Below are 14,924 nucleotides of genomic sequence, written 5' to 3'. Positions count from 1 at the left end.
AAAAGTTTGCATATGAGATATTTATCGTTACTGAACAACGTCTGAAGAAAATATAAATGAACATAACAATACAAATTTGTGTCCGCCTAATTTTAATGGATTGACGTGGACTTAAATGTGGGCTCTACTTGATTAAGTCAGTCAGATTAAAACAAATGTTTGACTGTTGGTGTTTACTCGAATGTCCAAATGAAATAGCCGCCTACATTTAACGGGACACCTTAAAGACCTTAAAGGCTATGAACGTATTACAATTTTAAACGTTGAATAAACTGTCAGAGTTCCTAATATTCCATTGTAGCCCCTTCTTGCCTGCAGATCACAATCTGTTCTTTGTTTGCTGATGTCAGTCAAATATTCATCGGTCTTCATGTCTGTTCTCAATATACCAGCAGCTCCAGTGAGTTTCTTGCCTGTGAATCACGTATTTAAGTTTGTTTTTTAGCTGTACAGTATTATGATTACAGATTATTACAAATCACATAGTTGACACTCTCACATTCAGGTATCAGGGAATATAAAACGTTAAGAAAGCTGGCAATAAAATTGTGACTTTAAAGAATCCATTGGCTGTCTCTATGTTATCAATGTTAAATGTAAGAAACACAGTTGTCATAGTGCTAATAGTCACCTTTCAATTATTATTTTTACAATGAAGTTTACTATGTTAAACGATCTGTGAAGAGCAAATATTATGCCTTTAAAAGAGTAATAATTTTGCAGTTTTTGTGACTGTGCACCTGTTAATCAGGGTATTCAATTATTTGACTTAATTGGACCTTTATTACTTTTGGATTTTAAATACCTCTTTAAGATCATCAAATATGTGTTTATTATAATACATACTACTTAAGCAAAAGTTACATTTAGAGATTAAAACATGACAGATGTTTGTTCATATCTCATTTTTCCTCCATTTGACTCCATCAGGTCCTACTGGTGTGCTGAACACGTCAGCCTGTCTTTAGGGTCTCTGAGACTGGAGGAGGCCAGGACTCCAACTGTACAGCAGGCACTGATGGGCATCAGCATCACGAATGGTAACAAGATAGAGATGACAGATATTTGAGCTGGACATCATCCTATATGAGTATCCAAGCAAACAGCATATTAAGAGCACACCGAGTCTGTATACTCCAGTATGGCCTTGACATAACACCCTGTACAGCTGTAAACGACTCCACTTAACTGGACATTTAGCACACACTACACTGAGTCTGTCAAGTCATAGCCATTAAATAATTCAATCTGAACAGCTGGAAATTTATGTTGGCAATGATATTTCTGGTAAGGCATTTTTATATTGTCGTTTCTCATTGGTTTATACTGAAAATCTGGTTTACATCAATGTAGCTTTCAATAGTATGTATTACATATATAGTACAGTATATTAAAAAATTAAAGGAGCACTTTGAAAGCACATGAGATCTTAATGGGAAAAAAATCTTGCTGGCTGTCTCTACTGCTATGGACTGATGTGTTAGAAACAACAGGATGGCACATCGTTTGTTGGAAATGAAAATGATGAACCTACAGAGGGCTGAATTCAAAGACACCCCGAAAATCAAAGGGAAAAAACGATGCGGCAGGCAGGCAGGCAGGCGAGTCCATTTTGCCGAAATTTCATTGCAGCAACTCCAAATAGCACTCAGTAATTTGTATGGCCCCCATGTGCTTGTGTGCATGCCTGACAATATTGTGTGTGTGTGTTTGGGTATGGGCATGCTGCTAATGAGATGAAGGATGATGTCCTGGGGGATCTCCTCCCAGATCTGGACCAGGGCATCACTGAGCTCCTGGACAGTCTGAAGTGCAACCTGGTGGCGTCGGATGGACTGAAACATAATATCCCACCCAGAGGTGTTTTTGGGGCAGTCAATGGGATCAATTCCTTCATCCTCTGACCACATGATGCCGGCCGTTGTGGTGCACCAGGAGGAACTGCACCAGCATAGGGTCTGCCAATGGGTCCAAGGATTTCATCCAGATACCTAATGGCAGTCAAGGTGCCCACTGTTGTCTAATCTGTAGAGGTCTGTGTGTCCCTCCATGGATATGCCTCCATAGACCATCACTGACCCACCACCAAACCGGTTATGCTGAACTACGCCACAGGCAGAATAACATTCTCCATGGCTTCTCCAGACCCTTTCACATCTGACACATGTGCTCAGGGTGAACCTGCTCTCATCTGTGAAAAGCACAGGGTGCCCACCAGTGGAAGACCTGCCAATTCTGGTATTCTATGGCAAATGCCAATCGAGCTCCATGGTGCTCACTAGAGGAGGTCGGGCCACCTTCAGGCCATCCTCCTCAAGTCTGTTTGTGATTGTTTGGTCAGAGACATTCACACCAGTGGCCTGCCTGCTGGTGGTCATTCTATGGGCTCTGGCAGTGTTCATCCTGTTCCTCCTTGGCCAAAGGAGCAGAAACTGGTGAGTCCTGCTGATGGGTTAAGGACCTTCTACGTGGGGCCCTGTCCAGTTCTCCTGAAGTAACTGCCTGCCTGTCTCCTGGAATCTCCTCCATGCCCTTGAGACTGTGCTGAGAGACATGGCAAACCTTCTGGCAATGGCACGTGTTGATGTGCCATCCTGGAGAAGTTGGACTACCTGTGCCAGCTCTGTAGGGTCCAGGTATGGCCTCATGCAACCAGTAGTGACACTGACTGTAGCCAAATGCAAAACGAGTGACAAAACAGATGAGGAGGGAAAAATTTCAGTGGCCTCCCTCCACCTGTTAAACCATTCATTCCTGTTTTGGGGGTCGTCTCATTGTTGCTCTCCCCACCCCTCTAGTGCCCCAAAGCAGCTGAAACTGATGAACAAGCCCCACTGCTACATAACTGAGCAGATCAATAGCCCACAAGTGTCACTGACTTGATGCTATACTCTCTTTAAAAAGGGTTCCTTTCATTTTTTGAGAAGAAATATCTATCTATATATATATCTATATCTATATATATATAATGTCAAGACCTTAGAATAACAAGGTCCTAGCTGTGAGTCATGGTTTTAAAATACTGATCTTCAAAAGTTTTAACTATTTATCAGGCGTATACAATCCTTTTCTTTTAATTTTGTTCCCATATGTAAAACCTGTATTTTAAGTTAAAAATGCAAGTGTTATTGAAAATGTGACTCCTAATAAAAGATAAGTAAGAACCATATTATTCTAGAGTAAGTGTGTGAGTGAACAGCAAAGCCTTGATCAGGACGCTCAGTTTCCAAGCTCTTTTATCTTGTGGGATTACTAGCAAAGTGCACACCATTTGTAACCCTGTGGATACAAGTGGAGGCTCTGGTCATATCTATCAGTTCTAACAGTGTTAATATGCAAGGTGATTGGACCAGCACCACTTAAACAGAACACTCAGTATTATCACTACCAAAAACAAGATTTTATTAATAATTATTCAATATAAAAATTGTGCAACAATTTCAAGAAATATTTACAATTATCAATAATGATTGGTCAGTTGAATTGAAAGAAAGAATGCACAAAGATTAAATTTAACAAACAAACTGATCAAGGAATATACTGAAATATTAAAACAACAGCATGCCCGCTTCTATATATTATATATAAATAAAACAACAATGTAAAATGCATAACAACTGTACAAAGCAGTTATAACAATTAAAGAAAAAATCCAGATGACATCAATTGTCTAAAAACAGACAAGCAATTTCAAATATACAGAACTTAATCAACAATCTTTAACAATAACAGAAAGTGTCCTTTATTATTTACATCAATAGTTACATTAAATATATACAACTCTATTATGCACAGTCATTTTAACACACAGAAATAAAAAAGGCAAAAGAGAAGTAAAGAAAGAGACACATTTATTTGAGTAGGGTTGAGATGTAATCCTGAGTTAAAATGCCTCCGTGTTTCTTTCCTTGTGCTTCCAACTGTTGCAAAACAAGTTTGTCAAACTCTTCCCTCTCACTAAAAAAACAAAACAAAAACAAGCACACAAATGAACAAATTCTAATCATACCAACCAGAAACACTTCTGCATTTGTCATTTGAAACCACAATTCTTGACCTTGTAAAGTTTAGAATAAATGCTACATATGGCATACTTCTAAATGTAATTTTACCAATACTAAAAATGTACTAATGTACAGTTTAAATGTCAGTTTAAACATATATATTCACATTTATATATATTTAATTTATATTCTTGTCTAAATTCACAACAACTATAGGGTATTCTGTTTAACAGAATAATGGCGCTGAAAAGAAAAAGAAAGGACTGTTTATTTTCCACATGACGTACCACTCACCGTATTCTGGTCCATCCATGAACAGATTTTCTGCCTCTAGCAGAGAAATCCTCTCAACTATTTGTATAGCTTTAATAAGAGCCTATCAAAAACACAGAAAAAGAGAGGATGTTACTCATAGACACACTTTCTGTACTCATTAGAGATTTACTGAAGGCTAATTAACCTCTGGCATCAGCACATCCAGAATGATGTGAACTCTGTCAATCCTCTCAAAAGTGCCTACAGCTCTTGACAGCACTTCATCCAAGAAGTTGTAGAGGCCATCTATCAGCTCCTCATCTTCTATATAAGTCATTACCCGGTGACCTTTAGGATTTTCATAATTTTTTAACCATTTGGACGATACCTTACGAGATACAACAGCCTGTTGGACAAGAAAATACAAGTGTTTGGCACTATAAAGTCATCATAGCTCTTTGCTGCCAGATAGATTACAATACCAAAGTTTTACTTGTCATCTGAACTAAGTTACCAGCAAGTGATCATCTGCTCCATGGTCCTTTATTATGAACTCTAACTGTTTTTCATGATGAGTCCTCCTGTAGGCCCTGCTGATCTCTGCAGCTGCAAAAATCTGAGCCACTTGTTCTTCAGTCAGCTGCCCTTCTGCAGCCACACAGCCAGCCTGCTCTCCTACACTGTGGACACACACAAATAAATGCACCAGACTGTCACATGTAGTATTTGTCGTATGCAAGCTGTCTGGTTTTGGTCTGAACAGTTGTGTTTTCTCGGAAAAGTGGACACATTGGAAAACAGTTGAAACTGAGGATTACTCTGTGGATCACTACAAAAACTCCTGTTGGATGTGATCTCCATAGCTTTTCTGAATACATCCATTACTTCAGAGTAGTATGATTGCACCAGTCCGGACACTGGCTAAAGTAATATGCAAGTCACAGAAAAGCTTTGAAGATATTTTTATTCTAACCATCAAAATAACCAATCTAACACTCCCCATGTGACAACAGGTCAAAAAGCTTATGACAATCCTTCATACCATGTTCAATTTTAAGGTTTTTACTCAAGTTGAACCAAGTATCAAACCACAGTGGTAGACTAAGTTCTACATTAATACCTTGGTGTGGCTGTATCAGTATATTCCTCAATGAGTTCACTGCTGCCATGATCTTCTTGGTCCTGACTTTTAGACATTAAAATATTGATGTTATTCATTTAACAGAAAAAAAAGAGTGCCAGTAAAAGTTTACCTGTATACACCAAAACACACACTGGTGTATTTAAAGTAACACTATATGAACTTGTTTAGACATTAAAAAATGTAAAATTCCAAGCTTATTTAAACTATTTTCCCCTGGTTGGATGTGAGGTGTCACCTTTGATTGTCCAAGCATCCCAAAAAGGCGCGTCTCCAAAAGCAGGGTACCCGCACCGGCACTCAGCAATGGTACACTCAGAACAAGTAGGCCTACCAATATCTGTAAATTATTCTAACAAGGCACAGGTCATTTGGCACCCAACAAACCAGACCATAGGAGATGGCCACATAAAATTATGGGATAAATTGTTAACAAAACAAAAAGGAAACACTGAATATTTACCACCCATACTCAGCCTGGGTTAATGGGAAAAGTGGGATACACGTACCTCCGTAGGAAACTGCTGTTCTGCGGTGATCTCGCAAGTGTTCATTTGCTCGTATATACGAGCGTGAAGAATACAGTCGCGGATGACAGAAAGGGCACAAAAACACATCTGAAGATTGAAGTATGGACGGAATGTCTGTGGTATTTTTGATCGTGATATGATCCTGTTTAAAAAAATGTAAAATAACATTACAGCATTTTAATCGAACATCTCACAAATGTAAATATGCACAGAGTTAATAGGGAACCAAACTACTGGCGGTGATCTACTAGCATTCCACTGAGCACCGGAGAGGGGGTGGGTATGGGTGGATGTTGCCCGTGAAACTTGCTTTGCGTCGTTTGAAGATTTGCCGGCACCGCTGAGTGCCGGACCACTTCAAGCACTGAATATGCATCAATTACTACAGCGAAAATGATTATTAATACAAACGTGAATACAATATATATTAATATTTATACAAACGTACAATCACAACAACGAAACAAAAAGTTATTTGAAAAACACAAAGAAAACTTAGCAATTGCAAATTTCATACGTTTTAATTTAGAAGCAAATTTACTTCCATTGTCAGAAATAACAATTCGTTTCGTCGCTTCTTCTTTGGTCTAATAGAGTTTCTTCGCTGCTGCTATTTCAAAAGAAACTCTATGAGGCGGAACCTCAAAGCGGTAGGGATCAATAACTGTGAAAAGTTTGGTGGAAGTTACACTTGATAGACAACTTCAAACGTTGAGTGAGTTTTTGATTGTCATACTTTAACAACAATCTCATTCGTTGAAATTCTGAATTAGCCAATACTATCCACTTCCATTTACAGTTATCCCGCCTTCAGATCCGCCCATAATGTCTCCGGTCTGCAGCAATACCCTTCTCGTATGGGTGGTTACCTGCCAGGTTACGCTTGTGGTTGAAGTCGCCTTACATCCGCCACGTGCCCTCTTTCTGTTCCCAGAAGCTGATCATAGAATGGTTTTAATAGTTTACTTTCAAATAATGCAAAGAGTATGCGACACGTGTTTCTCCCTAATTCTGGGCTCATTAGGCATACACACTCACTGCATCCCGTCTCGTGAATCGAATCTCTATCGTCAGCGCCAGAGCTGAAGCCCCTAACGTTGCGGTCAGCAAGTCGGCTAACATCCGCCATGTGCCGTCTTTCAGTTGCGAGAAGCAGATCATAGAATGGTTGAAACTGTTGCCCCTAACGTTGCGCCACGGCGTGTGGTTCGTTTATACCTCGTGTCTTCTCATTAAACTTTTATCTCACGAATATGTTATTGCAATCCGCAGCGGGAGCGTTTCTATAAACTTAATTTAAACTTACGTTTTACACCATGCTTTGTTTCCCTTATGAACATGCTTGTATGCTTCACTCGCTCCCTTCTCAATTGTTTAATGAATTTTTTGCTCTTCGCTGTTTGCAGCTCTTCCTTCATTTCTCCCTACTGTGTTCTTTTATCTCGCGAATATGTTATTGCAATCCTTAACGGGAGCGTTTCAATAAACTTAATTTAAACTTACGTTTTACACGGTGCTTTGTTTCCCTTATGAAGATGCTTGTATGCTTCACTCGCTCCCTTCTCAATTGTTTAATGAATTTTTTGTTCTTCGCTGTTTGCGGCTCTTACTTCATTTCTCCCTACTGCGTTCACAGTCTTTTCACGTGATTACGTGGGAGGCGTGATGACGTGACACTCAACTCCGCCTCCCACGGCCATCAAGCTGCTGTCCATTACAGTATATTGTCAAAAAAGAGGTTCCAGTTATGACCATTACGCGTTGAATTTCGAAATGAAACCTGCCTAACTTTTGTAAGTAAGCTATAAGGAATCAGCCTGCCAAATTTTAGCCTTCCACCTACACGGGAAGTTGGACAATTAGTGATGAGTGAGTGAGTCAGTCAGTCAGTCAGTCAGTCAGTGAGTCAGTGAGGGCTTTGCCTTTTATTAATTAGTATATATATATATATATATATATATATATATATATATATATATATATATATATATATATATATATATATCATATAGAAAACTACATTGATGTAAACCAGTTTTTCAGTATAAACCTATGACAAACAAGAAAAAAAATGCCTTACCAGAAATATCATTGCCAAAATTTAATGAATTATTATTATTAAAATAAATTTCCAGATTTTCAGATTGAATTATTTAATGGTTCAGACTTGACAGCCCCAGTGTAATGTGTGCTAAATGACCAGTAAAGTGGAGTCGTTTACAGCTGTACAGGTTGTTATGTCAGGGTCATACTGGAGTATACAGACTCTGTATGCTCTTAATATGCTGTTTACTTGTATAGTCATATAGGATGATGCCCAGCTGAACTATCTGCCATCTCTATCTTGTTACCAGTCGTGATGCTGATGCCCATCAGTTCCTGCTGTACAGTTGGACTCCTGGCCTCCTCCAGTCTCAGAGACCCTAAAGACAGGCTGACATGTTTAGCACACCACTAAGACCAGATGGAGTCAAATGGAGGCTCAATGAGATATGAACTACAAACATCTGTCAAGTTTTAATCTCTAAATGTCACTTTTGCATAAGTAATATGTATTATAATAAACATATATTTGATGATCTTAAAGAGGTATTTAAAATCCAAATAGTAATAAAGATCCAATTAAGTCAAATAATTGAATACCCTGATTAACAGGTGCACAGTCACAAAAACCTGCAAAATTATTACTCTTTTTAAGGCATAATATTTGCTCTTCACAGATCGTTTAACATAGTAAACTTCATTATAAAAATAATAATTGGCACTATGATAACTGTGTTTCTTACATTTAACATTGATAACATGTAGAGACAGCCAATGGATTCTTTAAAGTCACAATTTTATTGCCAGCTTTCTTAACGTTGTCTCTTCCCTGATACATGAACGTGAGAGTGTCAAGTATGTGATTTGTAATATTCTGTAATCATAATACAGCTAAAAACAAACTTGAATACGAGATACACAGGCAAGAAACTCACTAGAGCTGTTGGTGTGTTGAGAACAGACATGAAGACCGCAGAATATTTAACAAACATCAGCAAACAAAGAACAGAGGCTGATCTGCAGGCAGACGGGGGGACAATGGAATATGAGGAATACTTAAATAAATAAACGTGGATAAATAGTAATGAAAGTAATAAAACACATTTTAGGGTTGTATATTATAGAAGTAGGGATTTAACTTGGGTGGCGCAGTGGGTAGCGCTGCTGCCTCGCAGTTGGGAGATCTAGGGACCTGGGTTCTCTTCCCAGGTCCTCCCTGCGTGGAGTTTGCATGTTCTCCCCGTGTCTGCGTGGGTTTCCTCCCATAGTCCAAAGACATGCAGGTTAGGTGGCTTGGCAATTCTAAATTGGCCCTAGTTTGTGTGTGTCCTGCGGTGGGTTGGCACCCTGCCTGGGTTTGGTTCGTGCCCTGTGTTGGCTGGGATTGGCTCCAGCAGACCCCTGTGACCTTGTGTTCAGATTCAGCGGGTTGGAAAATGGATGGATGGATTTAACTCTGACAGTTTATTTAACGTTTAAAATTGTAATACGTTTATAGCCCGTCTTTAAGGTGACTTGTTAAATGTAGGCGACTATTTCATTTGGACATTCGGGTAAACAACAACAGTTCCATATTTGTTTTAATCTGACTGACTTAATCAAGTAGAGCCCACACTTAAGTCCACGTCAATCCATTAAAATTAGGCGGACACAAATTTTTATTGTTATGTTCATTTAAATTTTCTTCAGATGTTGGTTAGTAACAATAAATATCTCATATCCAAACTTTTATTATCATTATTTGTTCCACTGCCGCTAATCATAAATGACGGTGGTAAAAATACACTGCAGTCTTAATAATGCACTTGACAGAGTGTTATAGTGTAAGATAGTGGCACTAGTAGACTATCGTTGCAGATGTATTTTACGAATATATACTCCGTCTCTTACAGTCACTTTATCTTGACCGTCCACCTTTAAAAATGACTCCCACCTTTCTTTTTACGCATCCATAAGGCAATTGGCTAAAGTGGAACATGAATGACAAATAACACCGATTGGCAATTTGTTAAATAAAAAGGTGATTGACGGCGACGTTTAAATTTTCGATTGGCTGATCAGTGCCTGACATTCACAAATTTAATATATGATTGGCTGAAGTCCCCCTCCTTTAACCGCCACCTTATCGTGGTGGAGGGGTTTGCGTGTCCCAATGATCCTAGTAGCTCTGTTGTCCGGGGCTTTATGCCCCTGGTAGGGCCACCCAAGGCAAACTGGTCCTAGGTGAGGGATGAGACAAAGAGCGGTTAAACAAACCTCCTATCATGGAAAACAATTTTGGACGGCGTTTTCCCTTGCCCGTACGCGGGTCACCGGGGCCCCACTCTGGAGCCAGGCCTGGAGGTGGGGCTCAATGGCGAGCGCCTGGTGGCCGGGCCTGCACCCATGGGGCTCGGCCGGGCACAGCCTGAAGAGGCAATGTGGGCCCCCCTTCCCATGGGCTCACCGCCTATGGGAGGGGCCAAGGAGGTCGGGTGCAGTGTGAGTTGGGTGGTGGCTGAAGGCGGGGACCTTGGCGGTCCGATCCTCGGCTACAGAAGCTGGCTCTTGGGACGTGGAATGTCACCTCTCTGAAGGGGAAGGAGCGTGAGCTAGTGCGCGAAGTTGAGAGGTTCCGGCTAGATATAGTCGGACTCACCTCGACGCACAGCTTGGACTCTGGAACCAATCTCCTTGAGAGGGGCTGGACTCTCTACCACTCTGGAGTTGCCCCCGGTGAGAGGCGCCGAGCGGGTGTGGGCATACTTATTGCCCCCCCGACTTGGAGCCTGTACATTGGGGTTTACCCCGGTGGACAAGAGGGTAGCCTCCCTTCACCTTCGGGTGGGGGGACGGGTCCTAACTGTTGTTTGTGCGTATGCACCGAACAGCAGTTCGGAGTACCCACCCTTTTTGGAGTCCCTGGAGGGGGTGCTAGAGGGCATACCTTCTGGGGACTCCCTCGTTCTGCTGGGAGACTTCAATGCTCACGTGGGCAATGACAGTGAGACCTGGAAGGGCGTGATTGGGAGGAATGGCCCCCCCGATCTGAACCCGAGCGGTGTTTTGTTATTGGACTTCTGTGCTCGTCACGGATTGTCCATAACAAACATCATGTTCAAGCATAGGGGTGTTCATATGTGCACTTGGCACCAGGACACCCTAGGCCTCAGTTCGATGATCGACTTTGTGGTCGTGTCGTCGGACTTGCGGCCACATGTCTTGGACACTCGGGTGAAGAGAGGGGCGGAGCTGTCAACTGATCACCACCTGGTGGTGAGTTGGCTTCGATGGTGGGGGGAGGATGCCGGTCAGGCGTGGTAGGCCCAAACGTGTTGTGAGGGTCTGCTGGGAACGTCTGGCAGAGCCCCCTGTCAGAAGTAGCTTCAACTCCCACCTCCGGCAGAACTTCGACCACATCCCGAGGGAGGTGGGGGACATTGAGTCCGAATGGGCCATGTTCCGTGCCTGTATTGTTGAGGCAGCTGACCGGAGCTGTGGCCGTAAGGTGGTCGGTGCCTGTCGTGGCGGCAATCCCCAAACCCGTTGGTGAACACCGGCGGTGAAGGATGCCGTCAAGCTGAAGAAGGAGTCCTACCGGTCCCTTTTGTCCTGTGGGACCATGGAGGCAGCTGATAGGTACCAGCAGGCCAAGCGGAATGCGACTTTGGTGGTTGCTGAGGCAAAAACTCGGGCGTGGGAGGAGTTTGGGGAGGCCATGGAGAACGACTTTCGGACGGCTTCGAGGAGATTCTGGTCCACCATCCGGCATCTCAGGAAGGGGAAGCAGTGCAGTGTCAACACTGTATATGGTGGGGATGGTGCGCTGCTGACCTCGACTCGGGACGTTGTGGGTTGGTGGGGGGAGTACTTCGAAGACCTACTCAATCCCATTAACATGCCTTCCAATGAGGAAGCAGAGCCTGGGGACTCAGAGGTGGGCTCCCCCATCTCTGGGACTGAGGTCACTGAGGTGGTCAAAAAACTCCTTGGTGGCAGGGCCCCGGGGGGTGGATGAGATACGCCCGGAGTTCCTCAAGGCTCTGGATGTTGTAGGACTGTCTTGGTTGACACGCCTCTGCAACATCGCATGGACATCAGGGACAGTGCCTCTGGATTGGCAGACCGGGGTGGTAGTCCCCCTCTTTAAGAAGGGGGATCGGAGGGTGTGTTCCAACTACAGAGGGATCACACTCCTCAGCCTCCCTGGAAAAGTCTATTCAGGGGGTCCTGGAGAGGAGGGTCCGTCGGATAGTCGAGCCTCGGATTCAGGAGGAACAGTGTGGTTTTCGTCCTGGTCACGGAACAGTGGACCAGCTCTATACCCTTAGCATGGTCCTGGAGGGTGTTTTGTGGACTTGGAAAAGGCATTCGACCGTGTCCCTTGGGGAATCCTGTGGGGGTTACTCTGAGAGTATGGGGTACCGGACCCCTTGATAAGGGCTGTTTGGTCCCTGTACGATCGTTACCACAGACTGGTCCGCATTGCCGGCAGTAAGTCGAACCCGTTTCCAGTAAGAGTTGGACTCCGCCAGGGCTGCCCTTTGTCACTGATTCTGTTCATAACTTTTACTTTTTATGCATGACTGAGGCTTCAGATACCCGTCATGATCTCAGTACCTACGCATGTCTGAGGCTTCGGAGCTCTGTCATGATGCAATCTCAGTATGCATGTTTGCTCAGTGCTTCTAACCAAGCTTGATGATTCCAGTGTGCATGTCTGCTTAGTGGTTCGAATCATTATTCATCGAGCTCCAGTTTGAAGTACATATGGCATCAACAGAGTTCAAAAACTCGACAGAATTCCCATTGAAATGAATGTTTGTGGATGATCCATACATGTTAAATGATTGTTCCCGATAATACTCTGTGGCAAAAAATAAAATTATAAATTATACATCATACAAATGCCGACTTGTAGAATGCATAATGCTGCAAAGAAGACCTTAGTAATACGGGTGAGGACACATCTCTCACTATAATACTCTCATAAATATCCATTCTTCACCTCATGCAACGTTTTCATGCAACACTGAACGTATGTCATATAGTACACATCTATATATAATTGTTTTTGTCTTCATTACATACATACATACATAAAAAACATGCATTATATACACTCATCCTGCTGAAAACAGTAGTGGTGCAGCGGTAGCGTTGCCGTTCTATAATAAGGCTTTCGTGGGTTCGGGTCCCATGTCCACGAATTGTGACTCAAAAGAGTCTGTTTTTCCTTTTTTTCCATTTAACAGCAAATACCACCGTGGACCGAGAGCGTGCAAGGCGAGAACCCTAGTAAAAATATATAAAATGGAAATGGGCATCTTGTTTCATGTCTATAACAAAAAAAACATGAGTGACGATTTCAACTGTTATTGTAGTTGTTGATGGCGCTTTTAGCGGTTTAAAATTTTAAACATGAAATTAATAAGGTGGGATGTGTTCTTACTTGGGGGGGGGGGGGGGGGGGGGGGGAAGAGAGCTACACAATAAATGTGTTAGTAACTGGGATTGCGCCTCTGTAACTGGAAGATTGCTTAGGAATGATACAGACTGGACAACTTTATGTTTTAGGAAATGTTTTATTATTGCACAGTGCTGTGACTAAGACAACTTTTTACTGATTGCCTGTCCGGACCTTGAAGATGTGTAAAAGCAAATGCCTTTTCGGCAGCAGGTCCAGATGTGTTTATCCCGCTGCTTTTTGTTGTTGCCTCAGCACTCAAGAGGATCTTTAATGCCAACCTTGATACGTGCACTGCTCACCTCGGAGTATCTCGTGCGTGTCCGTATGTCTGTGTGCCGGTGACTGAATCTGCGCCGTGTCTCTCAGCCTCTCTGATGTGCTCCAGATTGACAACCTTTGAATGTTTGGTGCAGCAGAGCAAATTCAACCTGATCTACTACAGTGGGTTTGTTATCACCTTACTCAATGGAGGGGTTCATGGACGTCAAATGGCGATGAATAGAAGATAAATTAATGTAAATACGTGAGCTGCCTTACGCAATTAGTCATCGCATTTTGATGGCGATTCTAAGTGGGAATGATTCCCGAACAGATCTCTTATGCGATCCTTCCACAGTATCTCTCAAAATTATTTAGTTCAAACTGGTTATAAAGATTTCACTCGAGATTATTTTTTTTAATTATTATTAATTATGATGAGTCTTTAGTTCGGATTGAACTCGGGATAGCACTACGCTCAGAATTTGAAAAGCAACCACCTTAGTTAATTGAGCCACTGACGGCGTCTTTTCTTCGTAGCGAAATCGTTACTTTTGAGCTCCAAAATAATATTGTAAAGTATTAATAAATGAAATATTTTAATACTTGATCGAATAATAACATCTGTGACTTAAGGATTTCACCTTTTCTTTCTCAAATGTGCTTACCTATATCATGGCAAAGTACAGGGATAAACCATTATTTTCTGTCTACTCCGTTTTAATTAAGACAGACCAAAGAAAACATTTAAGGCTATTAAATGTGATCTCAAGGGTTAATTATAATACTAATAACAGGAGCGATTATAATGATACAGTGCAAAAGTAAATACTAATTGAAAGAGCCGGGAATCCATGAGGTGAGGCGTCTTATTTTGTTTAACTCTTGCTATTGTATAGTGCATTCTGGCTGTCGGCGTTAGTTATATTTATATTTTTTAGACATCAGACACTAGAAGCTGCTGACGAACCCTTCTCTTCGTTGTCAGTCAGTAGCTGCAAAAAAATCAAAGCAATAACAGTTGTGACAGACGTCATTGAAGTGGATCATAACTTTGTGTAACGTTAATGGAAATGGCCAGGAGGTCTCCCTAGAGAGGTGAATGTCAAATGCTTCGAAGCTTCGATACGATTTCCGACACAATTTTTCCAGAACTGCTGACGCTTCGTGAGGCTTCACTCCGCCCATCACTAGAGCCAAGCACCTTTCCAGTCTGTAGAGTGACCAAATCAACTGCTGACTGC

The 14,924-nt window shown here is 42.0% G+C and overlaps 2 protein-coding genes across 4 annotated transcripts in view; one reads left to right on the top strand and one right to left on the bottom strand.

Annotated features, from left to right (window-relative positions):
• The window catches only part of LOC114655950 (epidermal differentiation-specific protein-like), a 324,209-nt gene that overhangs the window by 266,759 nt on the left and 42,526 nt on the right, over nucleotides 1-14,924 (top strand). The window lies entirely within an intron of this gene.
• On the bottom strand, nucleotides 3,477-5,721 carry LOC114655951 (PWWP domain-containing DNA repair factor 3A-like). The gene is made up of 5 exons (XM_028807284.2): nucleotides 5,380-5,721; nucleotides 4,774-4,939; nucleotides 4,465-4,665; nucleotides 4,299-4,380; nucleotides 3,477-3,957 (listed from the first exon to the last, which is right to left on the bottom strand). The coding sequence occupies exons 1-5, from the start codon at nucleotides 5,475-5,477 to the stop codon at nucleotides 3,884-3,886; spliced, it is 621 nt and encodes a 206-aa protein (XP_028663117.2). The 5' UTR covers nucleotides 5,478-5,721; the 3' UTR covers nucleotides 3,477-3,883.

The sequence above is a fragment of the Erpetoichthys calabaricus genome, chromosome 8 (assembly GCF_900747795.2).
Source record: "Erpetoichthys calabaricus chromosome 8, fErpCal1.3, whole genome shotgun sequence".
Classification (NCBI taxonomy): Eukaryota; Metazoa; Chordata; class Cladistia; order Polypteriformes; family Polypteridae; genus Erpetoichthys; species Erpetoichthys calabaricus.
This window is presented reverse-complemented; position numbering and strand designations above follow the sequence as displayed.